The sequence below is a fragment of the Bufo bufo genome, chromosome 9, assembly GCF_905171765.1.
Source record: "Bufo bufo chromosome 9, aBufBuf1.1, whole genome shotgun sequence".
NCBI lineage: Eukaryota > Metazoa > Chordata > Amphibia > Anura > Bufonidae > Bufo > Bufo bufo.
The window spans coordinates 184654995-184681395 of NC_053397.1; the positions used below are offsets into that span (position 1 = coordinate 184654995).

Below are 26401 nucleotides of genomic sequence, written 5' to 3' on the forward strand. Positions count from 1 at the left end.
ATTAATGAATTATTCGAAATTACCTGCGTTATCAAAGCCGACTTTCACGCTAGACGCATAATTAAAGGAGTATTTCCGTGCGATTTATTACCGGAAAATAACATTATCGACCGTCCGGCGGCCTATGTATATTGTAAATATGGACAATTTGTATCAGCGGGGAAAGCACTGGATTTTAATTATATTATACCCAAATGGCGTCTTTGTATTTTTTGATAGTTATGGATTATCACATGCGAATAAAATATTTCCTGGTGAATTTATGACATTTTTATCTAAAAATTCTAAGACTATAAGGTATTAAAACAGACAAATACAGGACGCCGTTAGTTCTGTCTGCGGGCATTACTGCATCTACAGTATATATCTTACATTGTATCGCTAAGGCCCCTTGCAGACGAGCGTGTCCGGATAAGGTCCGGATGCATTGCGAGTGTGTTGCGGCAAACCCGCACGAGTAGGTACCCAATTGCAGTCAGTTTTTCCTGTGATTGCGTTCCGTTGTTCAGTTTTTATCGTGCGGGTGCAATGTGTTTTGCACACACGTGATAAAAAACTGAATGTGGTACCCAGACCCAAACTTCTTCACATACGTTCAGGTTTGGGTTCAAGGGTGAGATTGTATTATTTTCCCTTATAACATGGTTATAAAAGAAAATAATAGCATTCTGAATACAGAATGCATAGTACAATAGGGCTGGAGGGGTTAAAAAAAAATAAAAAAATAATTTAACTCACCTTAATCCACTTGTATCCGCAGCCGGCATCTCTTCTGTCTTCATCTGTGAGGAAAGGGACCTTTGATGACGTCACTACGCTCATCACATGGTCCATCACATGATCCATGGATCATGTGATGTACCATGTGATGAGCATAGTGACGCCATCAAAGGTCCTTTTCCTCACAGAGGAAGACAGAAGAGATGCCGGCTGCGTGAACAAGCGGATTAAGGTGAGTTAAATTATAATTTTAACTTTTTTTTAACCCCTCCAGCCCTATTATACTATGCATTCTGTATTCAGAATGCTATTATTTTCCCTTATAACTATGTTATAAGGGAAAATAATAATGATCGGGTCCCCATCCCGATCGTCTCCTAGCAACCGTGCGTGAAAATCGCACCGCATCCGCACTTGCTTGCGGATGCTTGCGATTTTCACGCAGTCCCATTCACTTCTATGAAAGGGGCCTAAAGGTATGTCTTTTGAAAATGTATTAAAAATAACAAAGCGCATGAAACAATTATGTATACATTGCTGTAATTACGCACAAACGTGTCTACCCTACTGAGTTATTGAAAAATGAATTGTGATGTGTCGTAAATAAAGACATTTCGCTTAAATCACATGCGCCTTTGATTTTTATTAAACATAATTACGTAACAAAGCAAATTTCCTATGCTCTCGACTAGTTGGGGTTATGGGGGCTCAGTAGGGCGTGGTTATGAACTCTTAAATAGCATCTTAGAACATGCCCGAACATGCTTTCAACATGCTCGGACGTACCCTGGCGCGCTTTGCAAAATGGACGCCGTATTTCAGAAAATGGACGCCGCAGTCAAAAATAGGGCGGCTAAATCGACACCCTGGAAAGTTAAGTCCCGCGGCTGTCCCTCTTAAATTAGATTTGGGCTAGATAGAAATGTAACTAGGACCTGCGATGACATCAGTTTTGGGGCGGGGGTGGGAGCACTAACAAAGGGACTGCTGCCTTGCGGGACCTTCGATGACATCACGATGGGTGGGTTTGTGGGCGGAAAATGGGGTGTTTCGGTGACATCATCAAAGGTCTTTTAGATTTTAGGAAAATAGAAGGATCAATTAGCCGCTGCCAATATTTATAATTAGCCACTGCCAATATTTAAAATAGCTTAGTAAGAGGTTAATACAAGCTTCATAGCATTTTATTTTTACACATATTTAACTTAAGTAAATTACTTATGTGTTGGACTGCATCGTAAACATTCCAGGACTTTCGTTGACATCATCGAAGGTCTATAGATAGTTAGATAGATGGATCAAATAACTATTGCCATTTTTTATAATAGCTTAATAAGAGTTTAATATCAGCTTAATACAAGCTTAAAGGGAACCTGTCACCGGATTTTGTGTATAGAGCTGAGGACATGGGTTGCTAGATGGCCACTAGCACATCCGCAATACCCAGTCCCCAAAGCTCTCTGTGCTTTTATTGTGTAAAAAAAACTGATTTGATACATATGCAAATTAACCTGAAATGAGTCCTGTCCCTGACTCATCTCACGTACAGGACTCGTCTCAGGTTAATTTGCATATGTATCAAATCATTTTTTTTACACAATAAAAGCACACAGAGCTATGGGGACTGGGTATTGCGGATGTGCTAGCGGCCATCTAGCAACCCATGTACTCAGCTCTATACCCAAAATCCAGGTGACAGGTTCCCTTTAATATCATTTTATTTTTAAACATATTAAACTTAATTGAATTACTGACGCTTTACCTATCTCTTACTACTAGAGTTGAGCGGACACCTGGATGTTCGGGTTCAAAGGGTTCGGCCGAACTTCACAAAAAAGTTCAAGTCTGTGACCCGAACTTGACCCCGAACCCCATTGAAGTCAATGGGGACCCAAACTTTTGATTACTAAAATGGCTATAAAAATGTCATGGAAAAGGCTAGAGGGCTGCAAATGGCATCGAAATGTGGTTAAGAGCATGGCAAGTGCTCTGCAAACAAATGTGTATAGGGAAATTACTTTAAATAACATAAAATACGTAAAAATAAAAATTAATAATCTTGATCTAGGAGGACGAGGTCCATATGGAGTAGGAGGTTGAGGAGGTGGTGGATGTGGCGGTGTAGGTGGAAGCGGCGGTGGAGGAGGTAGCCTACACTGCTTTTTGGTTTTAAATTCATTCTTATTTTTTTAAATTAGGGTACACCCCAAAACATTGGGAAATATAACCTGTGATAACCCCCTGCAGTCGTGCTAAACACACGTTCAGACAATACACTGAATGCAGGGCAGGCCAGCACCTCCAAGGGGTAAAGGGCAAGCTCAGCCCATGTTCCCAATTTGGAGACCTAGACGTTGCAGGGGCTGACCCCTGTCAGTCAGTTCGTGTAGGCGTGTGCACACTTACTGCCCCACCATGTCGCATGTCCCCGTGATGTTCACGATCCAATTTGATATCTGCTCTATCAACTTTCGATGTTCTTTTATGCGCCTACCATGGTGATCACGGGTGGCGGGGAATCAGGGTTCCACGCCGGAGAGGAAGCATGAGAAAGAGAGACCACATCCAAGGAAGGATAAAGTTTTTCAAATTTAAAATTATAGAGCAGAATTATGGGACAAATTATTAAAGCATAAAAGTGGGACAACTTTTTAAAGTTTAAGCATTAAATGAAAGGATGTGACGCGCATTAATTACTGAAGAATTTATTTAATTTTATTCCCTGTCAACTATGCAGAGCAAGGGTTTCTATCCAGCAAAATTAGAAAAATGTCACCTGACAATGCAATTGACGATTTTTTTTTATTTATGTTCCTGTCACCTATGTATAGGTGCCCCAGTGACTTCCACCATCCATTTCGATATCTTATCTATCAACTTTCGATGTTCTTTTCTGAGCCTACCATGTTGATCACGGTTATCGGCGAATCAGGGTTCCACACCGGAAATGGAGCATGAGAAAAAGAGACCAAATTTAAGGGAGATAAATTTATTTTAAAAATTTGTGATCGAGCGGAAATGTGGGAAAAGCTGTTAAAGCGCAAATGTGGGACAAATTACAGAAGCCCAAATGAGGGCCAAAAGAATAAAGCGGAATTATGGGAAAAGTTATTGAGGCGCAAATGTGGGACAAATTGCAGAAGCCCCAATGTGGGACAAAAGAGTAAAGCGGAAATGTGGTAAAAGCTGTTAAAGCGCAAATGTGGGACAAATTACAGAAGCCCAAATGTGGGCCAAAAGAGTAAAGCGGAAATGGGGGACAAAGTATTGAAGCGCAAATGTTGGCCAAAAGAGTAAAGCGGAAATGTGGGACAAATTATTGAAGCGCAAATGTGGTACAACTTGTTAAAGTTTAAACATTGAATCAAAGGAGGTGGCGCGCATCAATTAAAGAAGAATTTCTGAAATTTTATTACCTGTCACCTATGCAGAGCAGGGGTTTATTCACGTCTAAAATTGTATAATGTCAACCCAAGAATGTAACAGAAAAATTTGTGAAATTTATTAACCTGTCTACTTGGTAGAGCAGGGGTCTATGACAGAAAAAAATAGTTTATTGTCACCCAAAAAATGTTAAAGAAAAATTATTGAAATTTATTAAGCTTTCAATTAGGTAGAGGAGGGGTATATTACACCCAAAAATTTGTGAATTTCACCAGAAAATGTAACTGACAAAGTAGTGAAATGAAATAAAATAAAATACGTGCAAATAAAAAAAAAAATTGATTTATGAGGTGGAGTTCCATATGGAGTAGGAGTTTGAGGAGGCGGTGGACGTAGCGGTGTAGGTGGAAGCGGCGGTGGAGGAGGACAAGGTAGCCAACACAGGTTTTTGGTTTTAATTTTATTTTTTAAAATTAGGGTACACTCCAAAAGAGTGTGAAATATACAAAATACAAGAATGAGCAATTGCGCTGCAGTATAACAATGGCTAGTTAGTGCCAGTATACATGTCTATTCTGCACAAGGTACGGACAAGTCTTGTGGGATCCATGCCTAGTTCATTTTAATGAACGTGAGCTTGTCCACATTGGCTGTGGACAGGTGGCTGCGCTTGTCTGTGATGACGCCCCCTGCCATGCTAAACACACGTTCAGATAAAACACTGGCTGCAGGGCAGGCCAGCACCTCCAAGGCGTAAAGGGCAAGCTCAGGCCATGTGCCTAATTTGGAGACCCAGAAGTTGAAGGGGGCAGACCCGTCATTCAGTATGTGTAGGCGTGTGCACACATACTGCTCCACCATGTTGCTGAAATGCTGCCTCCTGCTAAGATGTTCCATATCAGCTGGTGGTGCTGGTTGTTGTGGCGTGCTGACAAAGCTTTTCCACATTTCGACAATGCTAACCCTTCCTTCTGAGGTGCTGGCGGTGCCCCAGCTGCGTTGGCGACCTCTTCCTCTGCCTTCACCTTGTGCTTCCACTGTGCCCCCACTGTCATGTGGGAATGCCACCAGCTGCGCGTCTACCAGTGTGTGCTTGTTCTTGCGCATCTTACGATCACACTCCAGTGACAGAATTAAGGACAGTACGTTGTCCTTGTAATGGGAATCCAGCTGCGTGGACACCCAGTAATCAGCACAAGTTAGAATGTGGGCATCTCGGCGGTTGTTGCGGAGACACTGCAGCATGTAATCGCTCATGTGTGCCAGGCTGCCCAGAGGCAACGAAAAGCTGTTCTCTGTGGGAGGTGTATAGTCTGTGTCCTCTGTATCCCCCCAGCCACGCACCAGTGATGGCCATGAGCTGGTCTGGGTGCCACCCTGCTGTGAACATGGTTCCTCCTCCTCCATCTCCTCCTCCTCATCCTCCTCATCCTCCAGAACTGTGCCCTGGCTGGACAATTATGTACCTGGCGTTAGTCGGTCCTCAGAGCCACTTGTGAATGACTGGCCGGAAACCCTACGAAATGATCCCTCTTCCTCCTCCTGTGCCACATCCTCTTCCATCATCGCCAGCAGCGTTTTTTCAAGGAGGCATAGAAGTGGGATAGTCACGCTGAGAACGGCGTTATCGGCACTGGCCATGTTGGTGGAGTACTCGAAACAGCGCAACAAGGAACACAGGTCTCGCATGGAGGCCCAGTCATTGGTGGTGAAGTGGTGCTGTTCCGCCAAGCGACTCACCCATGCGTGCTGCAACTGAAACTCCACTATCGCCTGCTGCTGCTCGCACAGTCTGGCCAGCATGTGCAAGGTGGAGTTCCACCTTGTGGGCACGTCGCATATGAGGCGGTGAACGGGAAGGCCGAAGTTACGCTGCAGCGCTGACAGGCGAGCAGCAGCAGGGCGAGAACGCCGAAAGCGCGCACAGACGGCCCGCACTTTATGCAGCAGCTCTGACATATCGGGGTAATTTTTAAGGAATCTCTGCACCACCAAATTCAGCACATGCGCCTGGCAAGGGATGTGCGTCAAACTGTCTAGTCCCAGAGCTTCTACGAGATTTCGCCCATTATCGCACACCACCAGGCTGGGCTTGAGGCTCACTGGCACCAACCACTCATTGGTCTGTTGTTCAAGGCCCATCCACAGCTCCTGCGCGGTGTGGGGTTTGTCCCCCAAACAGATACGTTTTAAAACTGTCTGCTGTTGTTTACTCCTGGCTATGCTGAAGTTGGTGGTGAAGGTGTTACGCTGACCGGATGAGGAAGCGGAGTAGGAGGGGGAAGCAACAGGAGGCAAACTGAAGCGCCCTGCAATCCTCGGTGGAGGAAGGACATACGCTAAACTGCTATCCGCCTCAGGCCCAACCGCCACTGCATTTACCCAGTGTGCTGTTATGGAGATATAACGTCCCTGACCGTGCTTACTGGTCCACGTAGCCATAGTGAGGTGCACCTTGCCACAGATGGCGTTGCGTAGTACACACCTGATTTTCTCCCCTACTTGGTTGTGCAGAGAAGGAAAGGCTCGCCTGGAAAAGTAGTGGCGGCTGGGCACGACGTACTGTGGGACAGCCACCGCCATAAGGCCTTAAAAACTATCAGTCTCCACCAGACGGAATGACAGCATTTCAAAGGCCAGTAATTAAAAAAGCTGGCATTCAGGGCTAGGGATCGCAGGTGGGTAGGGGGGTACTTCCTCTTCCTCTCCAGTGTTTGGGAGATGGAGAGCTGAACGCTTTCGTGGGACATTGTGGAGATGCTTGGTGACCCAGGTGGTGGTGTTGCTGGAAGATCCTCTGTTTGCGTGGTGGCAGGTGGCACTGTCACTCCAGAGGTGGATGAAGAGGCCGAGACTGCAGCAGAAGAGGAAGCAGGAGGAGCCAGAGACCTTTCTTGGTTTTTGAGGTGTCTACTTCCCTGCAGCTCGTACTTAGCACTTAAATGCCTGGTCATGCAGGTTGTGCTCAGGTTGAGAACGTTTATGCCTCGCTTCAGGCTCTGAACCACTCATGTCTTGTCGTCAGCACATTGTCTGAAGAACTGCCACGCCAGGGAACTCCTTGGAGCTGGCTTTGGTGTGCTCGGTCCCTTGCTGCGGTGGGCAGTAGCAGGCGTACTGTCTAGAGGACGGCCGCTCCGCTTTTGCACCCTGCTCCCTCTTCTGCTGTGCTGGTGGCTCTGTGCGACCACTGCCTCTTCCTCCGAACTACATAGGTTACTCGAATGACTTTGATTCCATGTGAGGTCGAGGACCTCATCGTCCTCCACATCATCTTCCACCCAGTTTTCAGCCCTGCCTTCCTTGTCAGTCTGCACACTTTCGAAAGCCCCAGCAGTTGGCACCTGTGTTTCGTCATCATCCGAGACGTGCTGCGATGGTCCTCCCATGTACTCATCTTGAAAGTTGGCGGGGGCGTGGCCGGATGCCGAGAGGAGAGGACGCATAGTGTGTGAGCTCCGGCTGTGGAGCCTCGATAACGGCTCAAAGCGGTACAACTACAGCAAATATATTTCATACTTACCTACCCCAGGATAGTCCCTGATACAGTAGTCCTGCCGATGATGACCAGGGGACGAAAGAAGGGTTCACAGCCTCAGAAGATGACGGCGTTTTTTCATCCAGCTCCTGGGTCTTCTCAAGATGGCGCCGGTTCCCGCCACACAGAGGGAGAGCTCTGTACATCTCCAGCAGCGGCACCCATCCAGCGATCTTCTGGGTCTCCCTCCTCAGCAGGATCCGGTTCTCCACCACCACAGGAACCTAAAAAACAAAAAAGGGTGAGTGAGCAACAACCATATAGCCCTCCCCATGATACTTACCCTGCTTCACCAGGCATAGATCCTGGTCTAACAGTTACCACAATGCAGGACATGCTGGCAGATCTAAAAAGATCCATACATGGTGACTTTAAAGAAACAATCTCTGTTATTCATGCAGACATAGTCGCCATAGGGGAAAGAACAGCACATTTAGAAGAAAAAATGGAGGAATTTGTCACAGCACATAACTCGCTAGTAGATAATCATAATGCGGTTGAAGATGACATAGCCACCATGAAACTTAAAATTGCTGATCTGGAGGATCGCTCCAGAAGAAACAACATAAGATTCAGAAGCATTCCTGAAAGCGTTCTGGACTCTCAATTACAAGATTTTATTGCGGATCTTATAGTGTCATATTTACCAGACACCCCAGGGTCAGAGCTAATCATAGACCGTGTTCACCGGGTTCCTAAACCCAAAGCTTTACCAGCCTCTATTCCTAGAGACGTTTTAGCTAGAATCCATTTCTATCACCTAAAGGATTCCCTGATGAGAGAAGCCCAAAAAAAGAGGCCAGACATTCCTGAAAGATTTTGCAATGTTCTCCTATTCACAGACCTCTCACCAGCAACGCTGAGTAGAAGACGTGAATTTCAATCATACACCAAAGCACTAAGGGATAACAATATTCCTTATAAATGGGGCTTCCCTGTTAAATTGATTGTAAGATATCAAAACTCATCAATTGTACTAGTCTCTCCTCAGGAAGCTTCAAATGCCTTTGCCAAATGGAACATTACCGTGCCACTAGAGGGCGCCAAAGACAAAGATAAAGACAAAGTAATGAACTCTTCACCTTACAGGCCTACCTCGGACAGAAGCCATCTGAACCTGACTCCAGAATGGACCAAAGTAGGAAGAAATCCTCCATGAGTTCTATTCTGGACAATATCTATATTAAATTAAGTATACTTTCATGTTATACTATTTCAACGGGGCTCCACACCCGTTGCTCTACCTCTCAGAACACATATTCCATCTCTGTGTTCACATTCTCTAATCCACTGTTTACCTACCGTCTCCTATACTAAGTGAGATACATCACAATTTGTGGTCATTGTTAGACCATTGTTATGTTATTGTTATTTAATATTTACTTTATTTTTTATGTTTTAACTTATTGTTTTACAAGGTTACATAAAAAGGGTCTATACCTTCATCCTCAAATATCTGAACCTAAAGGTACAATTCTACGATCCCCACAATCAAAACACGGTAACATTTGGGTACTTTACTATGTTATTCACACACTACTGGTTAATCAATTCAGATTAGGAATTCTAGCATGCTTTCTTAGAGTTCAAGATGGCCAATAAAGGCATAAAAATATTTTCTGCAAATGTTAAGGGTCTCAATAATCCCTTTAAGCGTTCAACTTGTTGGCATGAGGTGAGGAAACAGAGAGCTGACATCATCTGTATTCAGGAATCCCATCTTAATGAGGAAGACTCATACAGATTTTCTCATCCCTCCTTTCCGCATATTTTCTTCTCTCCAGCCTCAAAAAAAAGAAAAGGTGTGATTATAGGTTTCAAAAACTCTGTTGCTTTCCATTGTCATGACACAATAATAGATGAAGAAGGTAGATATATTATCATAATATGTGACATAAACAATACTAGATACACAATAGTTAACCTGTATGCCCCTAATGCTGATCAGATAAATTTTATCAAACGCATCATTAAATTAGCTCAGGATTCTAAGCAAGGATCCTTGCTGATCTGCGGTGATTTTAACATGTGTCCCGACTCCTCAATTGACAGACTCCCTTCCCCTATCTTGTCTCCCAAAAACTCACAACTCAGAGATTTCATATTTCAGGAAGGACTCCTAGATATCTGGAGGGTACACCATGCCAATGAAAAAGATTTTACTTTTTTTTCACACCCACATAACACTTATTCTAGAATTGACCTTTTTCTCTCAGATAAATGGCTTCTTCAAAAAGTAATAGAGGTAACGATTTCTAATATAACGTGGTCTGACCATGCATTCATCTCCCTTACACTAGATGACACATACAGCAATAAATTATACTCCCCGTGGAGACTTAACAATTCTTTACTCCAAAATGCCTCTATACGCACAGACGTAGAAAACTCTTTAAAAGAATATTTTAAGATGAATGACAATAATCTGGTATCAGATATTACAATATGGAGTGCGCACAAGGCATTTATAAGAGGTGTATTGCTAAAACATGCAGCTATTCAAAAGAAAAAAAGAAGGGAAATTTTAGATAAATTACTAGCGGACATTAATGTTCTAGAAAATTCCTCTAAGATATCTCTGGATCCAAAAATCATTAACAAACTAAAAACTGCTAGACATCATCTATATCTTCACCTTCATGAAAAACATGAATTCCACCTTCGAAAATTAAAATCAGACCATTACTCTCAAGGCAACAAAGCATCAAAAATCTTAGCTAACAGAATAAAAAAAAGAGAAGCCAAATCAAGAATCCCCTTCTTATACAACAGCCAGAACCAAAAAGTGTATAACCCCAAACACATAGCAGAAGAATTTGCAAAATACTATGAAAACCTATATAATCTGGAAAAAACAACTGACATAGTCCAACCAACTCCTGAATATATTAATGACTTTCTCAAGGGTATTTCTCTTCCGTCCATATCCTCATCCCAAAACCAAGCCCTTAACGCTAAAATTACACATCTAGAAATAACTGAAACAATTCAATCCCTCAAAAACAATAAGTCCCCAGGTCCTGATGGACTCACAAACGAATATTATAAAAATTTCTCCCACATTTTAAGCCCCTTTCTGAACAGATCCTTCAATTTGATAGCAGAGCAAAATTCAATCCCCAAAGACATGTTAAATGCACTGATAATAACCCTCCCAAAACCTGGTAAACCTGCAGATAAACCGGCTAACTTCAGACCAATATCACTATTAAACTCTGATGTAAAGATTTTTGCAAAAATTTTAGCAAAGAGATTATCTAGCATTTTGCCTTTTCTAATAGCCAATGATCAAATTGGGTTTGTTCCCAACAGACAATCCTCAGATGGTACTAGGAGATTTATAGATCTTCTGGATGTAGCATATTCCTCCCGAACGCCTTCTCTGCTCCTTTCCTTGGACGCGGAGAAGGCGTTCGATAGAATACATTGGAAATACATTCAGGCTACTTTGGAAAAGTTTGGATTTAGGGATTTTTTTTTTATCCGCAGTAATGTCACTATATTCTAACCCAACCGCATCTATATACTCATCTAGTTTTTTGTCTACTCCATTCAATATAAAGAATGGAACCAGACAAGGATGTCCTATGTCACCCTTGATATTCGCCCTGGCAATGGAACCCTTTGCGGAGCACATTAGATCCTCACCTCTCATTAAGGGGATAACAGTGGGTAACTCAGACCATCGCATTGGCCTTTTTGCTGACGATGTACTAATACTGACATCAAATCCAACAACTGCTTTAAGCGCAATTAATGATATTATATCCAATTTTGGCAAAGCTTCCTTCTACAAAGTTAATATCAATAAATCTCAAATCCTTGATATGGGTCTTTCTCAATCTACCAAACGCTCAATCTCCAACTTGCATAAATACCCCTGGGCTGAGGAATCACTGACATACTTGGGCATCCAGCTTGCCTTCCCTACTAGCAAATTATTTAAAGTAAATTTTTGGCCTTTATACAAAAAAATTAACGAATCCTTAAATAATCTAAGAATAGATTCACTTTCTTGGCTAGGAAGAATTGCTGCAATAAAGATGGTAATCCTACCCAAAATTATTTATTTGTTCCGCAATATTCCAATTACTATTCCCAAAGGTTATATCACAAAACTTCAGGCCTTAATCAATAAACACATCTGGGGGAAATTTAAACCTAGAGTCAAAGGGATTATCCTTAATAAATCACTTAAAACAGGAGGCCTTAATGTCCCTTCTATTAAACATTACTATGCATCCTCCATACTTGACCAAATGAGATATCTAATCAAAAATGACACCTCAAAAAAATGGGTTTTACTGGAAAAAAATATAATGGGCAACTATGACTTAAACTTGCGTCTCTCTGCAACAGCAGCCTTTGGTACCAAGAATACTACCCCACTATCAACCCTAAAAGCAATACACAACATTTGGTACGCCATTGCCAGAACAGAAAAATTAGTTACCACCTCAGTACTTTCTCTCCCTCTGAAAATTTGTGAATTGGCAATACCAGACCTCAGGATTGATAATTGGATCTCCATGGGCATCACTGATATTGGTCAACTAAAGAAAAATGATGTCCTTGTTGACTTCGCTTACTTACACAAAGAGTTCAACATTCCCAATGCAGATTTCTATAAATATCTAAGAATAAGACACTTACTACAATCCCCAAGGATTTTTCATTTCATTTCAAATAATCACTCCTTGACAGAGTGGATTAATATGTCACATAGATTAGATAAAGGTATTACTAAAGGATATCAACTTTTGAAAGAATCAAATATAAACCCCTTACAGCATATTCTAGATATGTGGAATGAAGACCTGGGTACAGCTCTTTCAGATGCAGAATGGAATGAAGCTTTTACCTCTGTCTCTAAGCTCTCTAAATGCTCAGATCACTTGGAAGGAGCAAGAAAAATAATGTATAGATGGTATAGAACTCCTGTCTACTTGAATAAAATTTTCCCAGAGGTTTCCCCTGCTTGTTGGAGGTGTGGTCACGTTTGTGGTTCATATCTTCATATGTGGTGGAACTGCCCAACAGTAAGATGTCTATGGAATACAGTCTTCAAATACATCTCAACTCTAGCACGACACACTATAGAGCCACTTCCTAAAATGGCTCTGCTCTCGGTAGGCCTTATAGATCTTCCTTATCATTATAGGTCCATTGCTAGTCATTTAATATTTGTTACCCGCTTGAAAATTGCAGCTTGCTGGAAATCTGGTTCCCTACCTAACATTAATAGAATTTTTAGAACACTAGATAATAATTGCTTATATGAAGGCCTTTGGGCATCGGCTAGGAACTCTAAGATTGTCTTCCAAAAAAATTGGGAAGTTTGGCTAGATGACGTTAAGTGCAACATCCCTCCCAATGCATTCATTAGACTGTAACACTATCTATTATGCCAGTATATTTTCTTGCATCTTTGTACCTGTTTAACCTATTTTATTCATATAATAAGCTAATTGTTTTATGATGTGTAATTCTCTACCTCATTATCAGCTGTCATAAGTGCCTTAATTATTCCTTTACTATAACTTTCTACATATGATTGAATGCAATCAATTGTAACCTATTTTTGAAAATGTTAATAAAAACTATTGTTCAAAAAAAAAAAAAAAGAAAGTTGGCACTCAATCTCTTCCACTTCTGGGGCAGGTCTAGGTGGATGTCCCTGGGAAACCCTGATAACAGAGTCATCAAAAAGCAGAAGAGACTACTGCATGACTTGGGGCTCAGACTGCTTAGCTGATTTGCAAGGGGGTGAGGTGAAAGACTGATGGATATGGGCTGCAGGTGCCAACTCTGATCTTTCAGCAGGAAACTGGGCAAAAGATAATGTGAAGGAACTGGAGGCACTGTCAGCAACCCAATCTACTATCGCCTGTACTTGTTCAGGCCTCACTATTCGTAGAGCCGTATTAGGCCCGACCAAATAACGCTGCAGGTTCTGTCGCCTACTCGCACCTGAGGAAGGGGTTTCACTTGTGCGTGTAGCTGGCACAGATAGACCACGTCCTCTCCCTGCAACAGGAGCTCCACCAGCAGCACCACGACCTGGGCCACGTCCCTTATTTGACGCTCTCCTCATATTTCTCAAATTTAGGCTCTTGCCCTAAATGGGTGTTTAATTAATAGTAGAATAGAACGACAGTATGTACAGGGTGTATCTCACACGCCCTGAACCAGACTAGGCCTCAATTAAATTTGTTTGCCCAAAATGGCTGTATTTCAAATACCTGAATAGAACCCCTGTATATAAAGGGTGTATCTCACACGCACTGATCCAGACTAGGCCGCAATTTAAGATTTATGCCCAAAATGGCTGTATTTCAAATAACTGAATATAACCCCTGTATTTAAAGGGTGTATATCACACGCCCTTACCCACACTAGGCCGCATTTAAAGATTTGTTCGCAAAATGGCTGTATTTCAAATATCTGAATATAACCCAAATATATAAAGGGTGTATCTCACAATGACATCTGCAGCAAAGGCTGCCAATTTATTTATTTTTTGCCAAAACGGGTGTTTGTTTAATAACTGAATATGACAGCAGTATATAACGCTTGGATTTCAAATGTCTTGATGCTGCAAGGGCTGAACAATTGTGTATTTTGCCCAAAAAGGGTGTTTTATTAATAGAAGTATATAACCCCTGTATATAAAGGGTGTATCTCACATGCCCTGACCCACACTAGGCCGCAATTAAAGATTTGTGCCCAAAATGGCTGTATTTCAAATAACTGAATATAACCCCTGTATTTAAAGGGTGTATCTCACACGCTCTGACCCACACTTGGCCGGAATTAAAGATTTGTGCACAAAATGGCTGTATTTAAAATATATGAATATAACACAAATATATAAAGGGTGTATCTTACAATGACATCTGCAGCAAAGACTGCCAAATTTTTTTTTTTTGCCAAAACGGGTGTTTGTTTAATAACTGAATATGACAACAGTACATAACCCTGGATTTTCAAACGTCTTGATGCTGCAAGAGCGCAACAATTGTTTATTTTGCCCAAAAAAGGGTGTTTTATTAATAGAAGAATATAAGCCCTGTAAATACAGGGTGTATCTCACACGCCCTGACCCACACTAGGCCGCAATTAAAAATTTGTGCACAAAATGGCTGTATTTCAAATAACTGAATATAACCCAAATATATAAAGGGTGTATCTCACAATGGCATCTGCAGCAAAGGCTGCCAAATACATTTTTTTTGCCCAAACGGGTATTTGTTTAATAACTGAATATGACAGCAGTATATAACCCTGGAATTTCAAACATCTTGATGCTGCAAGGGCGGAACAATTGTGTATTTTGCCCAAAATTGCTGTATTTCAACTGTATATAACCCCTGTATAGAAAGGGTGTACCTCACACGCCCTGATCCAGACTAGGCCTCAATTAAATTTGTTTGCCCAAAATGGCTGTATTTCAAATAACTGAATAGAACCCCTTTATATAGGGGGTGTATCTCACACGCCCTGATCCAGACTAGGCCTCAATTAAATTTGTTTGCCCAAAATGGCTGTATTTTAAATACCTGAATAGAACCCCTGTATTTAAAGGATGTATCTCACAATGACATCTGCAGCAAAGGCTGCCAAATAAACTTTTTTTGCCAAAACGGGTGTTTTTTTAATAACTGAATATGACATTAGTATATAACCCTGGAATTTCACACGTGCTGATGCTGCAGAAGCTGTAAAATGGTGTATTTTGGGAAAAAAGTGTGTTTTTAAAAACCCAGAAAATGATGGCTGTATTTCTATCTTAAATTGCACACTTACTAATCCAGATGTTGTATATTGCAAAAAAACTGAGTTTTTTTATTAACAGAATATGAAAGCTGTATATAACGGTTGAATTTCACACGTCCAGATGCAGCTAGGGATGTAAAATAGTGTATTTTGGCAAAAAAGTGTGTTTTTAAAAACCCAAAAAATTATGGCTGTATTTCTAGCTTGAATTGCACACTGACTAATCCTGCAAATGCACCAGATGTCGTATATTGCCAAAAAAAGGGTGATTTTTTACAACCAGATTATTAGTGCTGTTTTTCAAGCTTGGATTTCAATGTCACCAAAGCTCAGATGCAGTGCTGGTGCATTGAGCTTGCAAAAAATGGCCACCTAACTGACTTACAAAAGTTATTTTTCTTAGGTCACTGGGCTCAGGGCAGGATAAAAAGATTTTGCCCTGCACCCACACAACAAAATGTATGTAGATCGCTGAGTTAAATTCACGTTTTGAACAAAGATTCAGTCCTATTCTCTCCCTTAAATCACCAGCCGCATCCTCTCCCTACACTAGTAACAGCAGAGTGACGTGCAGCGATACATGACTCCAGCCTATATAGAGGCTGGGTCACATGCTACACTGGCCAATCACAGCCATGCCATTAGTAGGCATGGCTGTGATGGCTTCTAAGGGCACACAGTTAACCACTTGTTGATTGGCTGCTCTGAAGCCTTTCAAAAAGCTCCAAAAAAGCGCCGAACACCGAACCCGAACCCGAACTTTTACTGAAATGTTCGGTTCAACTCCGGGGTCCAAAAATCCTAAAGTTCGGTACTAACCCGAACTTTACAGTTCGTGTTCGCTCAACCCTACTTACTACTCATGATATATTGAATGTGTGCAAAGAGAAGAAGAATGAATACGATGCAGTTTTAAGAGACCATGCACATGTTCTGTAAATGCTCACAAATTCAGAATCGTTCCTCTATTTATAAAAAGGAACCTCAGTCAAACACTGTCAGTATAGCTTTACGAAACAACACATGTAGTTAAATTTGGAAATATTTTATTGATTTGTTGAAAATAGAAGATTTATAAGAAATAATTTTATTAATCATCAAGAAATATGTGTTTCTTGATGTGTTTTTCTTTTTCTTTTTGCAACTTCTTCTATTCAGCTACATGCGTCAAGAGCTAGAAAAAGTAGATAAATAAAAGATGGATTAGTAATGTAGGTGTAACACAATAAACACAACTTTTGAGCATAAGATATTAAAAAAAGTTTTTTTGCACAATGAATATGCAATACTACTATGTAACATGGGGATGACCAAATCAATTCATCTCATTAGCAAGTGTTCTTCCTCTGTGAGTGGCTGATCCCATAGGTGAAAAAGCGTTCAGTTAGTGTTTTATAATGAAGGGCAGCCATCTAACCAGAGGCTATGATTCTTCTGCTGGCAGTGACATCCTAATCTTCACAAGAAATTGACAGGTCTGTGTGAGATGTCCTGCTCTGTCAATCAAACAACATGTAGGCACTTTTTCACTTGCAAGGAAAGCCCCTCACAGGAGAAGAACTCTTCCTAATAAGACAAATTCAATTTATTACCATAAATTTGCTCATCCCTTCTGTAACAACATTGCCTGGTATGTATTGACCTGAAGCTTGAAATAAAGGGGAAGATTTATCAAAGACTGATGTTTTATGGCGATCTGTGAAATCTTCTACACTACTGTAGGATACAACTGATTTATTACAAAGTGCTGGCCTCTTCATACGTTAAACGCATCCTCTGGCAGTCAGTGCCAGAATGAAATCTACAGCAGCAAATGAAGATAAATCTTCCAGGCCCGGTGAATCCGCCTCCTTCCTACCCTCACCATGCCCTTTTTTCAGGAAAAGGGCGAAGGTGATGCAGAAATGCCACTTTTGTTGCGAATGATATTTGAGAAGTCATAAACACTTAGTTTGGAACTTTTTCATGCAAAAAAGTGGCATAAAGAGATAATAGTGAACCTGGAAACAGTTTGTGGTTGAAGAAGATACCACGTTTCTATGCACACAAAAGGAGTAACCTTCAAGAGACACAATATTTTACAATTACTACACTTCTTCCATAAGAAAATAGGGGTTGCCCCACGAAAAATATTCTCCAGATTTCAAACCAGCACCTGGATATGAATACTTTTGCAATTGCATGCAATTCAAAATTTAGCATATCCACTAGGTTGTTCAATAAAATGTATCTGTATAGCATCACCGGCAGTTAGTTTTTTTTCATTGATCTGCTCAGTGAGAAGGGCGCACATGCTCAGTTTCATCTTTCAACTGCCTCCTGAGCTGTGGTAGGGAAAGCATGCACATGCCTCCTTAGCTGCAGCAGAAAATATACTCCCCTTGAGCTGCCACCTAATATAAATCTATCAGAGCAATGAATGGGAAGATATCTAAATCCATATGAGGTACAGGGCTGGTTCTAGCATTGTTAGAAAGGTATTGTTATGTACTATATGATGTCTGATTTTAATTTTTTACATTAGTCATGAGATAACCCCTTTAAATGTTATAATTTAAAAATGAAAAAGTACCAGCAGTTCCTCAATTACAATCCACATCTACTATACTTTCTCATATTGCAATCAAAACTTTTGGGAATATATAACGAATTCTTCTATTTGTCCCAGGTGATTACCCATATTCCTTCCTCCTCACTAACTACAGATCAGACCCGTGTCTGGGAGTATGCAAGTAGCTTCAGCAAGGGCATTTACTATGTCTCTCTGTGCAAAAGGAGACCAATTGTTAAGCCCTAAGGCCTACCCTCCTGGCAAAACTGTATCCATTCATCTGCCTACAATGCAGAATTAGAAGGGATCAGGAGGAAAGTAGATATAGCATATAAGTTGACAGATATGACCACTGGTCCCTCCATACAAATGGACACTCAGATTGGTTAGGCATGCATTTGTTTTAAATGAGGAAAAGGGGAAACGTCACTGCCAGACACTTGTGGCTAAGGCTTATCGACTATGGGCATAAAGGATAGGACATATTAAATTCCAACAGGTCCAATAATTCCTTCCCATGATATCTGCTGTCAGAGGAGAGTCTGGTAAACCCCATACGCATTTAATAGTTATCCTCCTGAAATCGTGGTATCAGATGGTATTTATGTAATTTGTTAAATATTTTTGCACAAAAATAATTTTTAGCAAAATCTGTGTTTTTTTTTTCTAGAATTCTGTTGAAAATAAATTGTTAAATTCCTACCTACTTGTCCCAGAACCTGGAAAATACAGTAAGGACATCTTTTCATTTTTGTTACCTTGCATTAATCACATATACCATACCATTTTCAGGAGTAAATTATATTAAATCTGACGGGGCACAGATGCTTCACTTCTCCCTCTATGCGCCACATCCTTTTACACCACTCTTGAAAAGTGACAAGAAGCTCCAAATATCTCAAATTGTGGTGCAAATATGGCACGCTCCACAATCTATAATTTTTCATGCCGCTATTGTGGTGTAAAACATTGATAAATCTCCCCCAATGTGTAACAACAACTGTTTTGTTTATTGAGACTAATGAAATTACAGATTTATTTTTCTAATATGGATAAGAAAATAGGACAGTCGTGAAATTTTTGCAAAATAATTTTTAAAGGTAATATGCCTAAGTAGGCACAATGCAGAATACAGTAATTTGAGCTGTATATAAAAAGAAGATAGGAAAGAATTTTGCTAAAAAAAAATATCTAATAATGTACAAGAGTTCTGCCTTCTTCTAAATTATAATGTTAGCAAGCTGCAGTTATTGAAATAAAACATTTCTGTTGTCATATTGGGGATTATTTGAATGTGAATTTGTGTCTTTTATAAAAATTTACCATGTTTCGTTGACGGCTAGGAGTTTAGTTCTTGACTTAACCCAAGACACCACTCAGGATCCCTCCAAGATTAACAAGACCACCAGGAGTACCAAGACCTTTGAGCTAGAAAAAAATAGGACGATTTATAGACACAAAATACTGGCCTAAGTAAATATTTCTTTAAAACAATGCTACTCTAATAGACAAGTAAATCCTACCAATTTGTCATATACTGAATTTTTATCATGATGTATTTAAATTGCTGACCATTACACTTTCTACAATTTCAAAATGGACAGGCAAGGTCATCACATGCTCCCTATGTTTCCCTTGTTTTTAGGAAAACAAAAAGACATTCAAGCGCTGGTTACGTTTGATGGATCTTTGCGTATATATGTTAGGTAATTAAGTTTACACCAAATTCTTATACAAATATTTGCCGATCATCCAGACTAGATCCCATTCTTTATTAATTCAATTATTTTGGCTAATAAGGGAAATCAGGTGTATCCATTTTTCCAGAGTATTGCTGTTATTTCCTATTCTGCTGACCATGCAAGTGATATCCAGTAGCTCAAACATAGCTTTTGGTTATTTGCCCTAAATCACCTATAACGAAGTACTCGAGATTGGCTTGAGTGAGGATAATTCTTTCAATAGTGAGAGGGAGATGTCATTAAAAGTATCTGATGGAGGCTTATCTCCTAGTGACAAACATAGACAATGTTGAAATACAACTGCCTAATCTTCTCACCATCTGTTTGTTATCTGTCCAGCCTTCCTGTAAGATTTTAGACTTTCAGCCAATCCTTTTGAAATCAGCAGGTTACATCAATATAATGTGAAGGTTTAAATAGCTTGTAAGTGTTAATGTCTAAGTTCACTAGAGGCAAACTTTCACTTTTATATCATGTTTTGTTAGTTAAAAAGACAACCATAACATTCATATAATAATGAATTGGACTGGGGAAGCACCTTAACTTTTGTAGAACTTTGATTGTAACTATTGAGTTATAGCTATTGTCCAAAGCAGTAAATTAACTTTTATGTTACTATTTGCAGTGCCCCTGACACATATTATCAAATCTGCTACAAAAAGTGTAGGTGCAGCTCCAGCCTAAAGAGGACAAGTCCTGAAGATCTCTCCATTTTGTGCATACTGTATGTTAGAAAATCTTTTATATGCATTAAATGACCAGTTTGTGTAAGCATAGAGGTGTTTTAGAGTAAGCCTAAAGTTAAGAATTAGTGACCTTTTCATAATTCCCTTATAGTTTTCCTCAACATTTTCGATATAATTTCTGTTTTATTAATTTGTCCTCCCTAATATCACTTAAACTAAGGCCCAATTTACATATATATCAGTTATGTCCAATCTGCTATTTTATGCGGGCAGTCGTTTACAACTGATTTATATGAACTACACTTCAGTACCCGGATTCAGTAGAAAAACTGAGTATGCATTGCTTTTCTATTCTGCACTTATTTGGCTTTCCCTGGGTCAGGTCATTACAGGGAATCGGAATGGAGGACATATGTGTTGAGTGCCTAATAAGAAATGTGGCATTCTGAGATTCAATGCTTCAGTCCTGCTCCTTGAGTTTGGTTACAAGACTGCAGCAGTGATATATAGACATGCACTACTGTCCAAAAATTATATGGTTAATGGATATGGTTTGTGGAGGCTATTACAAAAGCAATAAACTCTCATCTTCTTTCTATATAATCAAAGAACACATGATATCAGATAAAACACAAAGGATTTATCAAAACTGGTGCAAAGGAAACATGGCTTAGTTGCCAGAGGCAACAATACAGATCGATCCTTTTATTTTCCAAAGGACCTCTAAAATTGATAGGTGTAATCTGATTGGTTGCTAAGGACATTGTAGCAAGTTTTTCATTATACCAGTTTTGATAACTCTTTTCCAAAGTTTAAATGTATAATTGTGTCCTTACCAGGCTGCATGCTAAGTTTGCCACAGGTCCAGTTAATTTTAGTTTATCCTGTAGTAAAAAATACAAGCTGTTTAGGTATTGTATATGTTAATTGCAGCATATGTTAGATAGATAGATAGATAGATAGATAGACTAAATGTTTATCATTTCCATTTCATTTTATATTTTTCACTAATGATTTTCCCACTATAGAATAAATAGAATAAAAACTTACAGCAATTTTTAGGATTTCATAGACTACATCTTTTCCAGCCCCTCCAATATCTCCTAAAAGATCTTCCTATTGTAAGATACAAAGTTCTATAATTACCATTAGAGATCAAATTACCTAATATCAGCAATTATAACCCTTCAGCTAACATTTTTTTAAAGCACAAATAAATGGCACCACTGTGGGGTAGAATGGTACAATAATTGTTTAATGCACTGGAAACACTTTGTAAGGGTGGAGTCACTCACAATTTCATTGTAGCAGTTTTGCTTCAGTTTTCGTGGTTGTTTATGATGGCAATTTTGTTTATTGTTTTTTTTTTTTGGAAAAGTCAGAACTGGATTCCTCAGGAAGGAGAAATGTAAACCCTTCCTTTATATTGCACATTCCCTTTGAACTCACTAGATCTGTCTCAAAAGTGTCACCAAAAAATGCCATTAAAAGCTATGTGTTACAACACCCTAAAAGATGTTCAGTAGGATGACACAATAGCTGCAATATATTATTAGAATTGTTTGTTTATTTCTGAACTAAAACAGGGACTACATTTTACACTTCTTTTTAAATCAGCAGCATTTAACTAAAGCATATAACATAATATGGAAGGTAGATCATCAGCTTTACTTATCTATATTCACTTACAATTGTGACTTTTGTGCCGATAAGTTTATCTACAGTACAGCCCGCACATTCCTGTTAAAGTAGCAGAAAAAAAAAGTTATTATAGGACATTAGGTATTAATAATACATTAGCGATTATATTCTATATAATATTAACATTATTTAGAATGCAAGCTGAAAAAAATAAAGGGTAGGTTTATATCATGGTTTCCTTTACTGGTCTGTCAAAATAGAAAACAAACAAAAACAGGAAAATAACGGATCCTGTATTTTAAGCATCCATTATGCCCATTTTACATCCATTTCCATCTTGAATCAGTTATTTTAGACAGGATTAAAATTTCTCCACAAAGGACATATCTGTGAATCCTCCCCATTACTGCTAAATCACCAAAATTAGTAGAGGAACAATTCAATTGGGGTACAGTCATACACAGAAGTTGTGCTACAGAAATTGATATAAATAATTCCGCAAAACAACTAAACAACTTAATTGTTGAAATCTAACAGATTATCAGTCAAAAATGTGTGTAACAACTTTTCTTAGTGTAAATATATCCGCATGAAGAACAATTTTGGTTAAGAAAAAACTATTTATGTGTCTAAAATATACATTAATATATTAAGGGGGTCATTTTTTTCATTTTTCATTTAATTTTTTGTTACCGTCAAGGCTGGCTTTGCTATGTTTGCCTGCACCAAATTTATTAACTTGTGTACCTCATTAATATATTTGGCATAAGTGTAATGTGGTTTACACCTTTAGGTTTAAAAGTACACCAGGGGGCTGTCTGGTGTGAATCATGACTTTTTTGTTACCTTTGCAACAGTTGCACATATGAAGTGAGCCATAATACAGGTCTAATCTCACTTTTAGTGCTTAAACATAGAATAATATGAAAAGTGACGAGGATCACAAAATATCGTAAATATGTTGCAGTTGCTATTAAAATGTCTCAGTTGCCATGATTTGCAACTTTTTTGTGTCACAAAACTTGATTTCATACATGAACCCCTAAATGTCCAAAGGGGGATTTGTACACTTTGCCAAAATAAAATGTTTGTACATACATTTAAGTGTAAAACATTATTACAATACATTCTATAAATATTGTTACTATGTTACTTTCCTTAACACTTCAGAGACTGAACTTTTGTTTCTTACCAGTATTTCTATCAATTCACGGAGAGCGTCTTCAAATTCTTTTTTATTGTTTTCAATCTGAGGAATAACAATTGAGTGTAATTAAAATAAAATGTATGTACATTTTTGAAAATCTAATTATTCTCTGTTTAACACCTTAGATTACATAGCTGATTGGATTTATTATTTTGAACACAGAGAATTTTAAACTCTGTAAAATCGTTTTCTGTCTCAGTTTTATCCTAGCCACGGTCTTGCACTATATGATTGTCTGTGTCGTTACTCCTTATCCTGGGATGTTGTCCTGTATCTATGTGAACAGCATATGTTCAGGCCACTATATCAGCCTCTGAATATTCAATAATTACATTCACTGTCAACAAGAACAGGTCTTGAAAGTCATAAGGAATTACAATATAAAATATATTATATTTAGATAAAATTAGATAACCCTATAAGCAAAGTTATGTAATTACTTGTTTTCAAGCAAATAATGTAGGGGACTTGGTAAAAATGGTTAACACTTTCTGGTTTAGGATGTACAAGCATGTGATGTTATCTTAAGTTATAAATCATTCTTATAGTATCGTGATTCTGAATTATAGATTTAGAAATATTTGAGGTTTATAGATATTTATTCCTTCATCTTCCTTTCCTTCCACATAGAGAAATATTAATCATTAGCATTGTATCATGATTTAAGCAGTAGGTTATTTTCTAGTGATAGTAATTTGTTTAAGTGAGTATTGAACCTAAAAAACAATATAAAAACTGTCTGCTGATAATGCTTTTATTAGACTCTGTTCACATTTGAGCCATAGTAGCAATGCTGGATAGTAGCAATGCTGGATAAGTTATTAAACATATCTTTGGGGAATTCTTTTGAGGTTCTGGTATTGTTTAATAAAGAAAAACACTGTAAACTGCAGTTTTCTTGCCATAACAAATACCAGAGAGGATGCTGGAAATCCCACAAAGGCTCTGAATGCTACTGACAGCAGAGTTTCTTGCCGTTTGTGTTTTGATTTAAAAGTGAAAGCTATGTCCTTATATGTTTTCATTGTCATTAAAGACTGACACTATATGAGACACTTACCCCTTTTTTATAGTTACACAGAAAGTATACCAATTTTTCAAGAAATGTTGGAGCAATCTAGTTAAGAAAAGACAAGTAAATTATATGTTATTCTAGGTATAATAATGTTTATAAATATATGATCAGATCAAATCATTATATTTATGTGCAACATATAAAACCATAAAAATGCAGTGTAAACTGTTAGTAGCATGTTATAGAACAGGAGGATCTGAGCAGAATCAGTTTTGAGGGCAAAGATTCAATTTAATATGTATTTAAATTCCTGCTTTTCTTGGCTTTGAAGTCAAGGAGGTGGTCCTTGACTTCAAAGGACCACCTCCGTGATTGTCAGCTATCTCTGAGTACAAAGTCATAGAGGGAAGGCTGTCAATCACTGATAGGTCCGTCTCATTGACTTTAAAGCCCAGAATGAGCAGAAATTTATATGAATGGGAAATGTAAGTTCAATATAACAAGTTCCCTTAAAACAATGTGAGAGTTAAACCATTGTGACCACCTAAACAAAATAATAAACATCACTGTTAACAAAGTAAAAAGTACATAGTTATTATTTTACAAAAATCAATTATTCTTGAAGAAATCACATTAGTAATTATTATTATTATAGATATGTGAATAGCAGTTTTGACTTCAAGATTCTTACCTTTAATGCATTTTGCAAGCACTCCAGACTAGTCTCTGCTTGAAGTTTCTGTATACATTCAAAGCCTTACCACAAATAGGAAACAAGAAAAGCAACGTCAGTTCAACGTTCATTTATGTAAAAGCCATAAGTTTCAACTGTATGGTACAATCTACAATATTATATCTACAGTACATACCATGAGAGAGGCTGAGACCAGCGAGCACCAAGAAAAAGATAATCTTCATTGTGTAGATTGTTCAGCTCAAGGCATAAAAGGCTCCAGTCAGAGTTCTCCTTTTATAGGACAAAATGCTGAAGTTGCATAAGATGGCACGGCCCACATTGGAAAGTGGCCAAGATACTGATAGTTTTGAAGTAAGAACTATAATGATGTGGTTTATTGGTATAGGTAAAAACATTTCATATTCTGCATTCAATGTAAACAATAAAATAGGACAATGTTTCTACCCTTCAGTTTTTGTATCTGCCATATTTGCCTCTATATATTTAAGAATATGACCTAATATGGATAGGAAAATGACTTAAAATAACATAAAATACATAAAAATAGTGAGGTTTCAGTTGACCAGACTCTTGGCTACAGAGACTGGACTTGGTGGAAAAGAGGGTGGTGCTTAACCGACTGGAAGCATTATCTTCAGCAATCCAACCAAACAACTGTTCGCACTGATCAGACTTGGACATTGTTGTCCTGCGCCGCCCAGCTAAGTTGGGCATGAAGCTGGGTACAGTGGATGTTTTTGTATATGTCACAGAACACCACAGAATATAGACACTATTTTACGCCCAGATTTTTGGAATCTGCAGTACAGACAATGTTTTCTAACGTAGTTTATATTTATATTTTTCACTATATCTGGGCCTGACAACCACACAAGGAGTTGAAGCACAGATCATGCAATTCACAGATTACACCGTTGACAGCAAAAATGTGGATAGATTATGGGGGAAAAAATAGTGTTTTTTGTATTATGATTCTTTCCCTATATCTGGGCCTGACAACCACACAAGGTGTTGAAGCACAGATCACGCAATTCACGGATTACACAGTTGACAGCAAAAATGTGGATAGATTATGTGAAAAAAATAGTGTTTTCTGTATTTTAATTCTTTTTCTATATCTGGGCCTGACAACCACACAAGGTGTTGAAGCACAGATCATGCAATTCACAGATTACACAGTTGACAGCAAAAATGTTCATAGATTATGTGAAAAAAATAGTGATTTTTGTATTATAATTTTTTCCCTATATCTGGGCCTGACAACCACACAAGATGTTTAAGCACAGATCACACAATTCATGGATTACATCGTTGACAGCAAAAACGTGGATAGATTATGGGAGAAAAATAGTGTTTTCTGTATTATAATTTTTTCTCCCATATCTGGGCCTAACAACCACACAAGGTGTTGAAGCGCAGATCACACAATTCACAGATCACACCG

The 26401-nt window shown here is 38.9% G+C and overlaps 1 protein-coding gene across 1 annotated transcript; it reads right to left on the reverse strand.

The window, feature by feature from the left end:
• Positions 1–16533: 16533 nt before the first annotated feature.
• LOC120979843 (ranaspumin-like) lies at positions 16534–25178 on the reverse strand. Its single transcript, XM_040408799.1, has 9 exons — positions 25130–25178; positions 24952–25016; positions 24306–24362; positions 23231–23287; positions 22087–22137; positions 21448–21513; positions 21234–21281; positions 19293–19397; positions 16534–16592 (listed from the first exon to the last, which is right to left on the reverse strand). The coding sequence occupies exons 1-8, from the start codon at positions 25176–25178 to the stop codon at positions 19329–19331; spliced, it is 462 nt and encodes a 153-aa protein (XP_040264733.1). The 3' UTR covers positions 16534–16592; positions 19293–19328.
• Positions 25179–26401: the final 1223 nt, after the last annotated feature.

Excerpts from the sequence above, each read along its gene's own strand:
- LOC120979843 (XM_040408799.1), bottom strand. The coding sequence starts at position 25,178 with ATGAAGATTATCTTTTTCTTGGTGCTCGCTGGTCTCAGCCTCTCTCAT. Across the intron at positions 25,017-25,129 it reads TGGTCTCAGCCTCTCTCATG|GCTTTGAATGTATACAGAAA; the intron begins GTATGTACTGTA and ends ATTTGTGGTAAG. Across the intron at positions 23,288-24,305 it reads TGTGTAACTATAAAAAAGGG|ATTGAAAACAATAAAAAAGA; the intron begins GTAAGTGTCTCA and ends GTTATTCCTCAG.